We start from the raw sequence: 19,087 nt of genomic DNA on the forward strand, positions 1-19,087 counted from the left end.
AGGAAATTATCGTTGAAATTAAGCCTTATTATATCAAGAATGCTCTGGTTGATACATCGTATCCCTGGTTCTAGGTGATATCTACTGTAGAGTAATCTTTTGAAAAACTTTCCAATGGCGGTCCAGCCTGATTGATAATCATACAACAAGCTCAATTGGTTTGAAAGAGAAAGCATTAAACACATCAAAAGATTACCATAAAAAATATTATCAATGTAATCGTAAACTCAAAGTTCTTACATATCTAAATCAGGGACACACCCCTAACATTGGGGGGTTTAGCTACTCATATTGTTCAAAACAGATTCAGAATAAAAAATGCACATTACAAGTAATTGGATGACTTGGATCTTCAATTACTTTCGCTCATGAAAATCTTTCGTTCTCGGAATTCCTCGATCTTTGTAATTCTCGATCGTCTGACAATTCTATGTGCTATGTTTTCTCCTCTCTCCCAAATGTCTCCTCCTCTTGTAGAAAATCTACTAAAATAGTGAAAATCTCTTGGCAATGGTTGGAAATCCCCAAAATGCCCTTGCTGCTCAAACCCGGGTAAAAAGCACAAAAATTGGGAAATTAGCGTTTGGGCTGACACGGGCGGTTGTGTTAGGCCACTGCCTTGCCATTCTATTCTCTTTTCACTCCAGGTGGGCTGACACGGGTGGCCGTGTCAGGCCCCTGTCTTGCCATCATCTTCTGTTTCACTCGTAGGTGGGCTGACACGGCCCGTGTCAGGTGACACAGGTGGTCGTGTCAGCCCCCCTGTATTGAGAAATCTCCTTTCCTCGAACACCAGAACCCTCGACTTTCTTGCATTAAGTCTGTTGTATCTTCTACTTGGACCTGGCGGGAATAAAAATAGACAACCAAAGCATAACATCCCGAAAATACGAAATAAAACTAAAATTTGATAAAAATGCTTAATTAACTTACAAAAATGAAAACTAACTTAAAAAGGTACCATAATGCGCACAAAGTATTCAAGAATCTTTTGTTTCTTGTCGAATAAGTAATGAAAACATAATGAAAATGGTGACCGATCAACAACACAAACAACAAATATCAAAACAGATGAAAATACTTAACCACAACATTTAAAAACAACATTTCTAAGTGATTACTATAATCAAACTAATGTCATCTGGTTCAAACATCACTTCCCTAACATCCTTATCATTTTTTACTCGCACCCAACCACGTACGCCATCGAGTCTTTCAACACTTCTAATTTTTATACTTTTAGTATGTTTCCATTTAACCAACGAACTAACTCCCTATTTAGTTGATCGAAAAGACAAAAGTTCCAAAATATCATCTCCATCGGAGGCTGTATCTCGAATAAATCACTATACCATAGCGGCGGCGAAGATGAAACATGTTTGCAATGTAATGAAAAGAGATGTGGAAAAATGATTCACACAACATCTCTATATATACAAAAAAATTAAACACTACACTGAGGCGCCATACCAATTGGTGCCTCCTCTCATTTAGTACACATGGGCGTCAATTGGATTGACAACACCATGTGTTGTAGTCAAATCAATTCGCGTCCCCTCTTAAATATTAAGAGTAGGCGCAAATTGATCTGGCACCTACGTCTTAACGTTTTTTTTGTTAAAACTGGGGTAGTTTGAGAAATTATTTGAAAACTGTGTTATTTTGAGATTTTTTTTTGAAAATGTGGGATATTTGAGTAAAAAATTCCACAATGGCAGGTCTACTTTATAATATAATCTAAAATCAATGCTAAAAGTGAAGCCTTTTGATGTAATGAAATACAATATTATTTATTTATTTTGTAAAAAGTAACTACTTCTTTAAAAAATAATATTTAAAATATATTGATTAGATTTAAATGATATATTTTTTTGCTTCTGAAAAATAAAATATAATATCCAAATGGTTTGTGATCTATACAACAACACAAATTTCAAAACGCATTCCCAAACATTATTGGTCAAACGATCAACACAATCGATAATTTGTAAATCAAAAACCGAGAGAGAGAGAGAGAGAGAGAGGAGAGAGAGAGAGAGAGAGCATAAGGATTTGTTAAGGCAGTTCCACAATAGACCTCGATATGGGTACGTTTACGCTTAATTCGGATTCGAACTGAGATATTATATTATATCTTACTTTGTAAATTTCTGTATACAAGAGATAAGAAATTGAACCCTACAAACCTTAAGTTTGATGTTGAAATTACCACCTTCAAAACCCTTGATCAAAGATTGATCAAGAAACCAACAATGTCGCTTCAATTCACTAGTTCTTGCTACTACCTTGCAAGACACCCTTTGTCTCAAAGTTTTAACTGTGTCGAATTAATCCCAAGAACACACTTGTTAAAATCCAAGATTTATCAATACGATCCCCCGTCATACGATACTCCCTTGCAAGGCACCCCTTGTCCTAAGGCTTCCACTCGATCGAATCCGATTTGCACAGTCTTGTCCAAAACCTTCAAACCCTAAGAGATGTTGAAGGAAAACCCCAACTTGGTTTTCTGATTTGAATCCCTCAAAGTTCTCAACCCAATATTCTCGGTACAAGAACCTAATTGGAATATCAACCATGATCTAGTCGACACCCCATAAAAAAATAATTAAATGTAGTTTGATTGTGTGTATGCATAGATGGAGTTGAAGATGATGAAAATATTTTGAAATCCTGGATTCATGTAAGTTTTACCCACTCTAGAAACCTTACTAGAAAATGATGCATGTATCAAGTATATATATATATATATATATATATATATATATATATATATATATATATATATATATATATATATATATATATATATATATATATAATATATATATATATATATATATTATATATATATATTATATATATATATATAATATATATATATATATATATATATATATATATATATATATATATGCAAGTAAGAAGTAAAGGACATGCAAAAGGAAATGAAAAGATTGCAAAAATTCAATATTTTAGGTCTATAGGTCGACCTAACAGAGCAATGTGTCGACCTATAAAGGTCTTAGGTCGACCTATAAGAGGCGCCATATGGAAATTGGCTACAAGCTTTAATATTGAAGCATGTGTGTTGACCTATGCATTCTATATGTCGACCTATACTGAAGAAAATCTTCTATAGGTCGGCATAAAGTCGTATGTGTCGATCTATGCTGAAGAAAATCTTCTATAGGTCGATCTAAAGTCGTATATGTCGACCTATACAATTTTTTATGCATAAAAGTTTCCTTTTGCGGCATGACTCTTTTCTAAAACATTTCCAAACATGTTGGCATGCTTCCTAATACTAAAATGCATGGACACCTAAAATCAATTAATATCGTCCAATGTACAAAAACGCTAAAGTTTCTCCTAGTTTTAATATCATGCAAAACATATCTAAATAGAAAATTGCACTCACATACTTCCCCTTTTTTATGATGTAAAAAATTGAGACGCTGATTTCTTCATGAAAAACTCCCCTTGAATGTGTATCATAACTTCATATACTTCTCCCCCTTTGACAACACAAAAAAGAGACAAAGCACACTATTAGCACTATCATATAATCAATATACAATACAGAGGCAACTGCAAAGATAAGAATATCAATACGATATCACTCACATAGAATGATTTTCATATCGAAAAGAATGCCTAAGCATAACTACGAGCATATAAAGCAACAACAGAACATAATTGTCACACCTAATGCCAATTAATACACCACAAACATGAAAAATGAATGGTACAATGTAATAAAAAACTCTTGAGTTGCTACAAAAGCGACACAATTACGTGACGCATGTCTTTGGTGCTCTCGAAATGCTCAACACGCATGTGCTCTAGCAAGACGATAAAATGATGTACCACCACTCAAATAAAAAATAGAGATGCAAACATAACAATGACACACAACAAAATTTTTGCTAACATTATAACATGTTTAACCATAATTCATGAGGAAATAGATAAAAAGTCAATGCACTACAATATATTTCAAGCATGACAATGTGATTATGTCATTCCTCAACTGTTACAAGAATCCTAATCTCTCTTTTACATGTGGACGTTGCTATATGTCATTAATAAAGAAATAATAAAACATATGAAGTTTTTAATGACTTTGTTTTTAAAACTGAAGTAATCGAATGTAAAATTGTAAAAAAGAAAACTATAAATTATAAGTTTAAATGTTACTTGAAGTTGAATATGCAAAATTCCTATAAAATAATAAATATATTATAATGTCATGATAGAATGATTATTAAACCAAAAAAAAGTCTTTGCTTTAATTTTCACATTTAGTATATATTTAAATTTATTTATTTATTTAACTGCAAACATTTATTCAAATAAATATTCATGGATAGGGTGATCACAATGACAATCTACTTTAAAATCAATATTAAAAGTGAAGCCTTTTGATATTATGAAACACAGTATTATTTTTTGTAAAAAGAAATTATTTTTAAAAAAATAATATATAAAATATATTGATTAGATTCAAATGATACATTTTTTTTCTTCAAAAAAATAAGATATAGTATCTAAAAATTACTCTTGTAATCTAAAGTAACAAATAATAAAAATATATAGATGGATTGTCTTATATTTATTTAAAATATTTATATTATTTGAGAATGGTGAGGATATTTATTTAAAATTAAATTGAAAGGATGTTAAAAAATGGTATTAATATTAAAGTTTCGTATCATCTTTAAAAAAAGATGTTGAGATTATTAAAGAAATAACCCTTAATAAGAAAATAAGTAATAAAATGATTCTTTTGTATGATTTATTTAAAAAAAAGATGGTGACAAACATTATTTGGAGGAGAATGTCTTGAAAATTTTAATAATTATTTTTGTTTTCAAACCATTTTCTCTTTTCTTTCTATATCTTCCCACTTGTCTTTTCTTCCCATTTCCCTCTTCTTCCTATTTTCTCTATGCTTCCAAGTTGGTTGAGCGTTGGAGGAGGTTGCATGTGATTAATATATTCTTCTTGTTTTTTGGCTGCATCCATTACTTGCTAAGAATGGAGAGTTGTAAGCAGATGGTATACTCCTGTTTTTGCTTTAATTTTATTTGTAGTTTGTATTTATTTTACAAAGTGCTTGAGGTGCATATCGGTTATTTATTGACCAATTGGAGAGTTCTAAGCACTCATTTTTCTAGTTCTTTTCTCCCTTTTTTGCTTCAACCACTGAGATTGAAAAACACCGGAAAATGGCTTCTACAAGCACAGCAGCTCCTGGTTCCTCTGACTCCAGACCTACAAGAAGAACCACCACGTGTAATGCTATATCCAACTCTCACTGCCAATGCAGATATGCACAATAGAGAACTAAACAAACAGCTACTTTTAGGTATTACATGTGGTGTTTCTTCTTGTAGGTCTGGAGCAAAAGAACATCGAGGCATTACATGTAATGCAGATATGCCAATTTATGCTTACACTTACCCATAATTTATTCTTGTGTCTATTAGGTTGTTGAAATTGTGTATGGCTACGAGTCGGATTGCTTGAGTAATATTTCAGACAAGCTAGTCTACATCCAGAATCCCACGACGGATTGGTGGGAAGAATGACTTGATTGGCATACTATTTCTCACAGTTGGAGGACTATGTTTATTTTTGTCATTGTTTTTTACCATTGGGTATTTTGTGAAGCCAAGGTACAAATCACCGATTGCATTACACCATAAAACTTCATTCTCTTTTGCAAATTTTTCTGTCTACTTAAAATTCATTTATGTCTTTGTAGGCAACTTGGAAATCCATCTCATTTGTCTTGGAATAGGAAACAAGCTTGAGCCACCTTCTAAAGCAGTCATAAAAAAAATCAACATTGAAATGTGATGTATGATAAGTAGTATCCTAAAATTAGGAAGTTATCTTCAGAGGTGCATTCAAGCTGCTCCTCTTTCTAAGGATTTCGGCTAAAATTAATTCCAAGGTTGATGATGTTTTCTTTTAATAATATGCTCTTTACAATATCTACGTACCCTTATAAATTGTGGCTCCTAGATGAAAAAGACATGCAATTTATTAGCTCTCAGATAACTTGCAATCCAATGGAAGGTTTTTCCCCTCTTTTTTAAGCACAAAAGTAGTTATCGGAGAGAAGATTACATCTATTGTGTTATAAATGAAATGGTCATGCCTGGAAATTTTAAATTTATACAATGCAATGATAAAAATAAATTGACATTAAAGAAATAAGAGGTATGACAAAATTGGGGGTATGACAGCTATCCTTATATAATTGTCGTAAATCCGGAAAAATTGTCGGTCACAATGATCATACTTTCAAGGTAGAAGTTGATTAGTTACGAAAAGATCATAAAATTTTGACTTAAAGCAAATGAGATTTGGTGAGAATTGGTAGAGCGGAACAACAAGACTCTTTGATAATAGATAGAGCAGTAACTTTCATGATACAATTGAAGTTTTTCAATAATGGAGCAGACTTTTAATTTATAAGACGTAAGATCCTCTGAAAATCAGCAGAGAAATCTAAAATGAAATAAACAAGACTCTTTGATAGTCAACAGAGCAGTATCTTTCATGATATAATTGAACATTTAAAATAATAGAACAAACTTTTTATTTATAAGACTTAAGATCCTTTGAAAATCAGTAGAGAAACCTTAAATGAAACAAACAAGACTCTCTGATAATCGACAGATCAGTATCTTTCATGGTACAATTAAAATTTCCAAAAAATGGAACAAACTTTCAACTTATAAGACTTAAGATCCTCTAAAAATCAACAGAGAAACCTCAAATGAAACAAACAAGACTTTTTGATAATCGGTAGAGTAATATATTTCGTGATACAATTGATAATTTTCAATAATGGAACATACTTTTAATTTGTACGACTTAATATCCTCTGAAAATTAGCAAAGGAACTTTAAATGAAACGAACAAGACTCCCTAATAATCATCAGAGTAGTATCTTTCGTGATACGATTGAAAATTTTCAATAACGGAACAAACTTTCAAGTTATAAGACTTAAGATCCTCTGAAAATCAGCAGAGAAACCTTAAATGAAACAAGCAAGACTCTCTTATAATTGACAGAGCAGTGTCTTTCGTGATACAATTGAATTTTTTCAATAATGGAACAAACTTTCAATTTATAAGACTTAAGATCCTCTGAAAAGTAACTAAGAAATCTACATTAGAGGAGGTTTACTAGAAAAGCTCTGTTGGACAAAAGTTTCAAGGAGACTTTTTAAGGTAGCCTCTGCTTGGGGAGAAAAAAGAGAGAAAACACTACAAAATATCATTATCAACACAAAGTTGAAGAATGACTTGCTGGGGAATAATCTCATGAGCACACACGGGGTAGGAACTCATTCAGAGAGATACCACCGACTTGATTAAGGATTGTTCTGGATACTTATGATTGAACCTGGATCCTGATTTATGTTATGTATGTTTGATTTTGGGTATGATATTCCACTTTGGATGGAAATACCATGCATAAAAGAATGCATGGATATGCATGTGGAAATGCAACTATTTGACTGAATTTTAGTTTTTTGATGAAGTTTCCCGTTTCAGTGGGAATGTTATGCATGCATGTATATAGACATGTTGATGATTGATAGGATTATATTTTTAATGAAACTTTCCGTTTCGGCGGAAAAGGTATGTATGAAATGATGCATGAAATGCACGTGGGAATGTAAACAAGTGATTGCATTTTTGGTGAAATTGGTCTCCCTTTTTCAAATGTGAGGTCTTTTCTGGGTACCTATGTCGGTTAGATTTGAGTTTATGAAGATTCCAGCAAGGTGGACTTTTATTTCGAGAGACCAATGGAGATTAGTGAGTTGAATGAGTATGACTTCTCGACACTCGAAATTTGATGATGCTGCGATTAGTAAGAAGACGTGGACGCCCTTAGTGACTCATTAGGGATCTGTTGTTGTTAGGCTACGTATGAGAAAATTCATGGGAGAACTAGGTTGTTCGTGCTGAGAGGGCCATGGTGACCTGTAAATGATTTGATGTCTTTATGCGACAAGGGCATTGATGATGACTGTTGATATTGTAAGACCCCAATTTTGACCCTAAGATCCCTCATGATATCTCGTCATTTGCATTGGCTTTAGGATCATACCTTGGTATCCTCCTTACCCCTCATTCATTAGGTTTTCATTTGGAGAGATCACCTAACACATTTGATTGTATCATACTTTATTTTCTTTTGTTTACTAACCCAAATACCAAAAATATGTCAATATATAACTTTATTTCTTCTGTAGGTAGTGTGTGCATCCACCTGTGCCTTATCAAGCTCACAACTAGGGTTTGAGACCCTCATGACAAGAGATCAATCAAGAAATGATCCACATTGGTTCTAAACATCATATATGGATCTCCATGATCATTTATCATTTTGATCAAGAATTCATCAAGAGTTTGAAGCTTGTTTGTCTTGGAAGCCCTAATTCATCTAGGTATCTTATGTGACTTCCTCAACAAGTTTCTTCAGCATTTGGTCAAATATTTCAAGGGATACTTCATTTCACATCATCTAGGTATCTTATGTGACTATCCAATTAGGAATTTGTATGGGTTAAAGCTAAACCCGTAAAAAGCTTTTATTTGAGATTGGGTATTTCAGTCCTAGTTTAAGTTGAAGATCAACCTGTACAAAATCTCTCCTAGGTTCTTGGTCATCACAGTGTTAAAACCTAGATAGGTTGAAACTCAGCCCGATACTTAAAAGCTTCTCAAGTAAGAGATCATCCCGATGTTAAAATCTCACAAGATTTTGGTTATCCCGGTTAAAACAAAGGTGTTGAGCTTAAAGGTTATGGAACTTGAATACTAATCACTCCAAGGTTCGTGCCTGTGGAAAGAAGCCTAACCACTTCAATCCATTGTTTGGGAAGGAAGATTTTATCCTTCACTCTCAAGCTTATTATGAAGAAAAGACACAAACACATACATTCATTGAATTGTATATTATGATTGAAGATCAATCACCATTTTCTTGTATAAGGTGGTTTATGAGTCTTTCCTGCTAAAAGCTCTCAAAGTATTATTGGAAACTCTTAAGATAAATTCTTGGGAGAGTAGTAGGTCCTCTTGTTTTTTACCAAACCACAATAATTCTTGGTGTTCCTCTTTTCTCTTAACTTCTTTTATTTTGGCAATTTATTTTCTGCATTTTATTTTTCCGCTGCTAAGTTTTAAAAATCTTTTTTAAACTTTGTTTTTATCTCCCAAAATTTTTTAAAACCAAAATTTTCTAATCCACACAATTCATTCCCCCAATCCTCTTGTGTGTGAAGTCTCAAGTCCAACATAATTAAACCCTAGTTAGTCATTTTCCCTAAATATGTACAATCTTCCTTTAAGATAAGGTGAGTTAATGCTAGGGTTCTCTCTTGATTAGTTGGAACGTGTTTAATTATTTTTACAAAGGTGAATATAGCTTTCCTCTTGATTTATTCAACTAAAGAAAATATTCGATCACGATTAATAAAATTATGGTTTGTAAGTTATCACGTAATAGACCCGTCTTCTATATGGATCATATGAGTTAAATCAATACTTCAATTTTGATCATTAGAACAAAGTTAGTTAGTTTTCTAAGATATTGGTCCTACTTTATATATGGATCAAATGAACTAGAACAAGGTTTTACTTGTGATTAATTGAACTCTGGTTAGTTTGTTTTTTGAACTTGGTCTTATCTTTCTTTTGGATGAGATGAACTAACGCTTGAGGTTCGCTCTCTATCCGTTGTAATTTGGTTTGTTCTTTTTCCGACAATGGATCTAGATTTCTTATTGATATGTTAAACTCAAGCGAGACTTCAATTGTAATCGGTAGGAACATTATTTGGAAATTATTAGAAAATGGTCCTAACTTTCTTCTGGATGAGATGAACTACATCTAGACTTCACTTGTTACGTGTCTGAGCAAAGGATAATTTGTTTGTTGATAATGGTCCTACCTTTCATCTGAAATAGATGAACTACAACACGACTTGACAAGGGATTAGTAGAATCCTAGTAGTCCTTTTTTCAAACTTAGTCTATATTTTTTCAGGATGAGGTGAGTTAATGCCAGGGTCTAGGCTTGATTAGATAGAACATGGTTAATTATTTTTACGATAATGACTCTTCCTTTCCTCTTGATATGTTGTACTAAAGTAAAGATTTTATCTTGACCACTCGAATTGTGGTCAGTAAGTTTTCACGTAATGACCCCATCTTCCATATGGATCATATGAGTTAAATTGATACTTCAATCGTAATCATTAGAACAAAGTTAGTTCGTTTTCAAGTTTTATATGTAGTCAAGAAAAAGCCCTAATAATAATTTTGTAAATGGTGACATATAATCCTTTTATAAAAAGAAAACTTAATTTAAAAAAAAATATTTATAATATATAAGGTTAAATATGTTTGTGATCCTCTTAAATAGTTTATATTTTATTTTTAGTCCATCAAAAAAATATTTTATCCTCCTAAAATTTTTCATCCAGACTTTTGCTATCGTATTCTACTTAGCGACGATTTTTATAATTTGAAGGCAGAATTAACGACGGTTTTATGATTTACTACTTAACAACTGAATTAGTGACTGTTTTATCAACGGTTTTAGTAGGAATGATCTAAAACGTAGATGAAATTTTTTAAGAGAACTATTATTTAAAGGAAAGTTTTTAAAGAATTAAAAGTGAAATATAAGATTACTCAAACTTATTTAATTGTAGTATTTATTTCTTTTTATTGGAGTATATACGTCATATTTAGTCAAAGTTCATGGATTTGTGCATTAAACTGGTTTTTGTTTTAAGGCATACATTTATCTTATTGTGAGGTATGATTGGAGAAGAATACAATATACCACTACTTGAAAGGAATTAATGATGATGACTAAAATAATAATATAATATGTACTTTTTTATATGATACTCCTTCTCTTTTATAAGCGATTTTCTTTTTAAATTTTTCTTATTTAGAATTTAATGAACATATAATATTTTTCTTATTTAGAATTCTTAACTACGATCTCGGACACTGATTAGCATGATCTAAAGAAATAATAAATATTACAGTATTATTCTACCGGAATAAATAATTTAAAACCTATTATAAAATGGAAGGAATCTTATATAAATATACACGAAAAAGAATAAATTAAGAATATTTACATACAAATAATAAATTTTTTATATTAAGTTGAATACTAAAATTGTAGACAATTAAAATATTTTCATATATCCTATAAGTGAAGAAAAATATTTTATATTATTAGACCCTAAAAAAACCCTTAAAAACTTTTAAAATTAAATATTTTTCAATATATTTATTTTAGAAAAAATAACTGATATTTGTCCCGAGATCATTAAAAATCTTTATTACATATAATCAAAACTTACTTACAATAATTAAGTATTACATTTACCACCAGGTCCTCCAAATTGAAAAGAATATCCAAAACTTTTTATTTCATCTTTGAAGTTTGTAAGTCCATAGCAATTAGGAGCATCATTGTAACTTTCTACCATAAACGGTATAGGATCATCAGGAGTTCTAACTATATTGAGATATTTTACAAATTTAAAATAAGATGCATGTGAGAAGTCTTTATCAGGCATGTATCCGGAACCCATTGCAGGACTAGTAGTACCAGCAGGAGTTGTAGTATATCCACCAAATCCTGCTTCTCGGGCTCCGTGGTCCAATGAGGAGAATAAAGCTTTGGGAAAATATCCAATATCCCTATCTACAACTTTTAACCACCAATTGCCTACATTATCCTGAACATCATAACATTTCATGATTTTACATTAGAATTGTAATAATTCAAATATTTATGATTAAATTCATAGAATTTAATCTATAATATTTGTATATTATGTCTTTCAACTTCACCATTTCATAGCATTATAATTTGGAAATATTTTGCTGACATTACATAATTTAAATATGTTAACTTTAAACTTTACTTAAAGAAATTACCCGAGAAATTTGAAGCGGCAAATCAATAATCTTTCCTCCATAGGTAGATGTATTAGATATACGCGTACCAAAGATGTATGATTTATCAATCTGAATGAAACCTTTGCACAGCATATTAAAGCATCCTTTATTACCTGACTGTATTTTTTTAATACCACGTTATATTGTAAAGAAACAAGTTTTTTGATTTTCAAAATAAATTGCATATAAATTGAGATCCAAAGAAATATTGACAAAATTAATAAAATTATTCTTAACAATTTATGTGAAAGGAGCATTCTAAATGACCAATTTCAAAAAAATTGGATAGAGTTATCTTTAGACTAAAATCCATTGGAAACATCTAAAACTTAAACTATTTTAAACAATGATATATGATATATAATAAAATAAAATGATAGTAGATACTTAGTTTAAGATACAAATACAATAGTTAAATATTTTTAATAGATAAAAAAGTCGTCACTTATGTAAAATAATGTATACAGTATTAATAAGTGAATTCCATAAAAACATATTAAATAATATATAAATATTTATTTACCGCCCAAAACATGTATAGATGTGTTTGATCGTCATTATATAGTTGTGGAGACACCTAACATCAGATATAAGATAAATTAGAAAGTAATTTATATATTTTAAAATTTATTTAAATATCAAAGTTATATATATATTTAGAGTAAAATAAAAATAGAATTATAAAATAAATTAAAACTCACATGCCATCCAATTGAAATTTTATTAAGATTATCTCCTTCTCCTCTTTGAACATATAAATTAGCGGAGCTTGATTGACCTTTATAAATTTTTGGATTCCAAACACTAGTAATTCCACTAACTCCATAATAGGGAGAACCCAATAATGAAAGATACAAACGAGCAAACTATAATTTCAAAAAGTTCACTTATTAATTTAAAAAAATAATATATGTTAATTATACAAATAAATTAAGAAATTAAAAATTTAATTGTATATATATGAAAAAACTTACATGATTAATGGAGTCATTTTCAGTTAGATTATGACTCGTGAATAAAGATTTTTTTTGAATTAAATCTTTTTTCGTTGTCCTCCGAATAGGTACCGTTCCTTCAGGACACTTAACTTTCTCAAGTATGAATATAGACTTAGGTTTGATCGGTGAATTCCAAACTCTAGTTTCTGTGACGTTTCTTTCAAAAATTGGTTTTATCTGATATAAAGAAAATAAAAATGAAGATTGAAACAATTTTTTATAAGTAATAAAAAATAAATTGAAAATAATACACTAAATTATTTTACCTGTAATTTGTGATTTTTTAACAAAGGATGATCAAAAGCTGGTTGTTTGTTAATATCAACACAATCAACTATATATCCTGACTTTGTCTATAAAAATCACCAAAATGAAATATAAAACAAAATTGTTAAAAAGATATATCAAATTAAACCAATTAAAACGACCAGTAAATCATGTGAAAATACATTAATACTCTTTATGGGAGGCTTGTTAAGGATGTTTAGTTGCCTCTCCAATTCCAAATCTTCTTCTTTCAACCCTCTCTGCATACCATGATCTCTCTCAGCAGTAATAATGGTCACCAAAGACACAACCAATAACAATATATTAATCATTTTTGACATTCCCTTTTAGTGATGAATCAATTTTGATATATCAGAGTTTAGTATATTGCTTATTTATAGACAAAATATTCAAAAACAAATGAAATAGTATAATAATTTAATAAAGATAAAATTTATGAGTTCTATTGAATATATTATTTTATTTTGATATCTTTATTTTTATTAAATATAAATTTTGACTTTTTAAATTTATTGAATAATTAGTTTTATGTATTTAATTTATATGTAGACTAAATATATATGTTATTCAATGAATAAAAATATTAAAATTTACTTATAAAAAAGAATGGAGGAGGATGTACCTTTTTGTTTTTATTTTTTTGAAATAATTTTTTTTTATTTTTCTCCATATAATGGAAAAAATCTTAATGTTTCAATTAATATAATATTACTTAGCATCTAAATACTTTGTAGTTTTTTTTAACAAACACGCGTTCAATTTCTCAAATATAGTATATCTATTTTAAATTATAGCTTATTTGTCTATTTTACACAAATTAAAAATACATTTAATTTTGTAAAAAAAAGGTAAATTATAATTTCTTTTGAAAAAAGTATCTTTCAATAATATTATGACAAAGAGAGAGTAATAGATATTAAAAAACTTGTAAAATGTATAATAAAAAACTATTTTTATATATGAGTTTAGTATATTCCTTATTTATAGACAAGATGTTCAAAAACAAATGAAATAGTATAATATTTTAATAAAGATAAAATTTATAAGGTCAATGATATGAATTAAATATATTATTTTATTTTGATATCTTCGTTTTTATTAAAAATAAATTTTGACTTTTTAAATTTATTGAATAATTAATTTTATGTATCTAATTTATATGTTGACTAAATATATTTGTTATTCAATGAATTAAAATATTAAAATTTACTTATAAAAATTAATGGAGGAAGATGTAACTTTTTTGTTTTTCTTTTTTTAAAATAATATTTTTTGAATAACTTTTTATTTTTTATTTTTCTCCATATAATTGAAAATGTCTTAATATTTAAATTAGTGTAATATCACTTACTATCTAAATAAATACTTTGTAGTTTTAAAAAAAAAAAATTGCATTCAATTTCTCAAAGATAGTATATCTATTTTAAATTATAGCATATTTATCCATTTCACACAAATTAAAAATACATATAATGCTGTACAAAAAACAGGATAAATTATAATTGCTTTAAAAAAATATCTTTCAAGAATATTATGACAAAAAGAGAGTAAGATATATTAAAAAATTATAAAATGTATAATAAAATAATATTTTTATATAAAATGATTTATAATTTAAAGTAGAAAACGTGTTATTAATACAATTCTTTTGCATAATTTTATATAATATTTTATGTCATAATTTATCGTCAATATTTGAATCGTAGAGACAAAATAAAAAACTTAAAAAAATATAATCAAATCTTTTATTGGTCAATAAAACAAAATCTTTATTGAGCACACATTGAAGTCTACCTCAAGTTAGTGCAATTAATGCAATAAATACATGTTAGTTTAATCCCAAAGACAGATTCATGTTACCGCATAAAAAATATATATTATTACATTAATTTTTAATTTTCCATATATAAAAATAAAAAAATATAAATTGACCTAACTTTTCTAGAGTCATATTTTTATTAAAGGTGTTCAAAATCAAACTAAACCAGTAGAAAATCGCAAATCAAATCAAATTGAAATTACAAAAAATCGCATTTGGTTCGGATGTATTTGAGTTCTTTTTTAACAAAAACCGTAGGGTTTGGTTTGGTTTGCGGTTTATATTTTGCAAACCGAGTTAAACCAAACATAACCGTATTATGTTATAACTCAAGCTTCACTAATCCCACAACCAACCAAAATCTCAAACCTATTATACCTTAATCTTACAATTAAGGACGGTCTTCTCTTACTCACACTTATGATTTTAGTTTCAACCTTTCCAAACCTCTCATAGTTGTATCCCGTATTCTTCTCATCTTTTTTGCAATGTACGTCTCATCTCTTATATTCTTTCTTTTTCATTTTATTTTCATTTTTATGTTACTATTTTCTCTTATAAATAATTTTTTATCGCATATTTCTTCTCTAATCTCACATCTCTTCTGCTATTTCTTTTATATTTTCTCTAATCCCTCATCTCCTCTATTTTATTGGTTTTATTATAATATTTTTGGTATTATATTATGCTACTATTTTTTTTACGTTTGTCTAAACTGATTTTTGTATATTGAATGAATTTTTTTTGTCTAAATATCATGAGTTTTGTAGTTATTTGGTAATATATCAATGAATAAACACAGAGTTATGGTGTTCACTATATGTTTATATATGACTCAATAAAAATATTATAAAAAATTGAATCAATCAAATCAACCTAAACAGCATTGGTTTATTTTGATTTTGTTCGGTTTTATTTCTAAAAACTAACCGAACTAAATCAAAGTGAATATTTTTTTCTCTTACGTTTCATATGATTTTTAAAGTCAAAATCATTCAAACATATACAAAAACTAATGAAATACTATAATAATTTATTAAAGCTAAAATTTATGAGGTGAATGATATGAATTCAATACATTATTTTATTTTAACATCTTTATTTTTTAGTAAAAGTAAATGTTAACTTTTTAAATTAATTTAATTAGTTTTATGTATTTAGTTTATATGTAAATCAGTTTTATATATATATATATATATATATATATATATATATATATAATATATATATATTATATATATATATATATATATATATATATATATATATATATTAAATGAATCTAAAATGTTAAAATTTGCTTATAATAAAGAAGGGAGAAGGGTGTACTTTTTTTGTTTTTCTTTTTTTGGAATAATCTTTTTTATTTTTCTCTGAATAATTAAAAAGTCTTAATATTTTAATTAATGTAATATCTAAATATTTGTATTCTCTTAAACACTCACATGTTCAATTTCTCAAATATAGTATATCTCTTTTAATTTATAGTTTATTTGTCCATTTTACACAAATTAAAAATACATCTAATTTTATAAACAAAAAAGATAAATTATAATTGCTTTAAAAAAAAGTATCTTTCAAGAATATTACGACAAAGAGAGTAATAGATATTAAAAAAATTATAAAATGAAGAATAAAAATATATTTGTATATGAAATGATTTATAATTTGAAGTAGAAATCGTGTTATTAATAAAATTTGGTTGTATAATTTTATATAATACTTTATGTTATAATTTATTCCCAATATTTGGATTGCAGAAACAAAATAAAAAAACTAAAAATTTATGAGGTGAATCATATGAATGAATACATTTTTTTATTTTAATGTCTTTATTTTTTATTAAATGTAAATTTTAACTTTTTTAATTAATTGAATAATTAGTTTTATGTATTTAGTTTATATATATATATATATATATATATATATATATATATATATATATATATATATATATATATATATATATATATATATATATATATATATATATATATATATATTATATATATATATATATATATATATATATATATATATATATATGAATCTAAAATGTTAAAATTTGCTTATAATAAAGAATGGAGGAGGGTGTACTTTTTTAAAATTCTTTTTTAGGAATAATATTTTTGGGATAATCTTTTTTATTTTTCTGCATATAATTAAAAAATTCTTAATGTTTCAATTAGTGTAATATCTAAATACTTTGTAGTTTTTGTAAGAAACACATGTTCAATTTCTCAAATATCTATTTTAAATTATAGCTTATTTGTCCATTTTATACAAATAAAAAAAACATCTAATTTTGTAAAAAAAAAGATAAATTATAATTGTTTTAAAAAAAGTATCTTTCAAGAATATTATGACAAAGAGAGTAATAGATATTAAAAAAATTATAGAATATATATAAAAAACATTTTTATATAAAATGATTTAAAATTTGAACTAGAAATCGTGTTATTAGTAAAGTTCTGTTGTATAATTTTATAAAATATTTTATGTCATAATTTATTGCCAATATTTGTATTGCAGAAACAAAATAAAAAATTTAAAGAAATATAATAAAATATTATGTTGATCAGTAAAAAAATAAAATCTTTATTGAGCACATGTTGAAGTCTACCTCAAGTTAGTGCAATTAATCTGCAATAGATACATGTTAATCTGATCCCAAAAGATTGATTCATGTTACAATATAAAAAATATAGTATTGTATTAATTTTTAATTTTTCATATATATATATATATATATATATATATATATATATATATATATATATATATATATATATATATATATATGTGAATAAAAAATATATATTGACCTAATTTTTCTAGAGTCATAATTTTTATTAGGGTTGTTCAAAATCAACCTAAAGTAATAGAAAATCGCAAACCAAAACAAACCAGACCGAAACTATAAAAAATTACATTTTATTCGGATGTATTTGAGTCATTTTTTGATAAAATTGTGCGGTTTGATTTATGGTTTGTATTTCGCAAACCGAGTTAAACCAAGTCTAATCGTATTATGTTATAACTCAAGCTTCACTAATCCCACAACCAACCCAAAAGTCAAACCTATTATGGCTTAAACATACAATTAAGGACGATTTTCTCTTACTCACACTTAAGGTTTTAATTTCAACCTTCTCAAACCTCTCCCAGTAATATTTTGTATTCTTCTAATCTTTTTTGTCATGTACGTCTCCTCGTCTCTTTTACTCTAATTACTATTTTCTCTTATACTTAAGTTTTTATCACACGTTTCTTCTCTAATCTCACATCTCTTCTACTATTTCATTTTTATTTTCTCTAATTTATCATCTCCTTTTTTTTTATTATAATACTTTTGGTATTATTTTATTCTACTATGTGTTTTTACGTTTGTCTAAATTGTTTTTTATATATTGTATAAAATATTTTTGTCTAAATATGATGAGTTTTGTTGTATAATTTTATATAAAATGATTTATAATATTTTTTTTGTGTAAAATATTTTTTCATAAAATGATTTATAATTTGAAGTAGAAATATTGTTATTAGTAAAACTCTATTGTATAATTTTATATAATATTTTATGGTCATAATTTATTGTCAATATTTTATGACTCTAATCTTTTCTAGAGTCATATTTTCTGCAATGTTTTTTTAAATCTGAAAAAAATCATTTTTTATTAAATGAGTCTCATTTTCTTAAAGGATTGGACTATGATACAAGTCTCTTTGCTTTGAATTAATGAATAAGTATGCTAATATTTTTTTCCATTTTTGGTTTGCTACGTTAACAATGGCAGATTGAAAAAAGAAAATAAAAAGTCATCATAAAAGAATGCACAAAAGTGATCAATATTGAAGTTCCCTTGCATATTAACATTTGATGAAGAAATGGGAAGTCAACTACTTGTACTCAATCTCCGGGTATTTTAGCTAGTAAGATTTGAGCCAAATGTTTT

The 19,087-nt window shown here is 27.4% G+C and overlaps 1 protein-coding gene and 1 long non-coding RNA gene across 2 annotated transcripts; one reads left to right on the forward strand and one right to left on the reverse strand.

Moving 5' to 3' along the window:
- Positions 1 to 5,101: 5,101 nt before the first annotated feature.
- On the forward strand, positions 5,102 to 6,069 carry LOC127135953 (uncharacterized). The gene is made up of 2 exons (XR_007808665.1): positions 5,102 to 5,681; positions 5,771 to 6,069. It is a non-coding gene; the product is annotated as an uncharacterized LOC127135953 (long non-coding RNA).
- A 5,316-nt stretch (positions 6,070 to 11,385) lies between these two features.
- Positions 11,386 to 13,664, reverse strand: LOC127136008 (uncharacterized). Its single transcript, XM_051062639.1, has 7 exons — positions 13,474 to 13,664; positions 13,291 to 13,377; positions 13,001 to 13,201; positions 12,728 to 12,892; positions 12,550 to 12,603; positions 12,006 to 12,143; positions 11,386 to 11,803 (listed from the first exon to the last, which is right to left on the reverse strand). The coding sequence occupies exons 1-7, from the start codon at positions 13,630 to 13,632 to the stop codon at positions 11,432 to 11,434; spliced, it is 1,176 nt and encodes a 391-aa protein (XP_050918596.1). The 5' UTR covers positions 13,633 to 13,664; the 3' UTR covers positions 11,386 to 11,431.
- Between the last annotated feature and the right edge of the window lie 5,423 nt (positions 13,665 to 19,087).

This window comes from Lathyrus oleraceus, chromosome 1 (genome assembly GCF_024323335.1).
Source record: "Lathyrus oleraceus cultivar Zhongwan6 chromosome 1, CAAS_Psat_ZW6_1.0, whole genome shotgun sequence".
Taxonomy (NCBI): domain Eukaryota; kingdom Viridiplantae; phylum Streptophyta; class Magnoliopsida; order Fabales; family Fabaceae; genus Lathyrus; species Lathyrus oleraceus.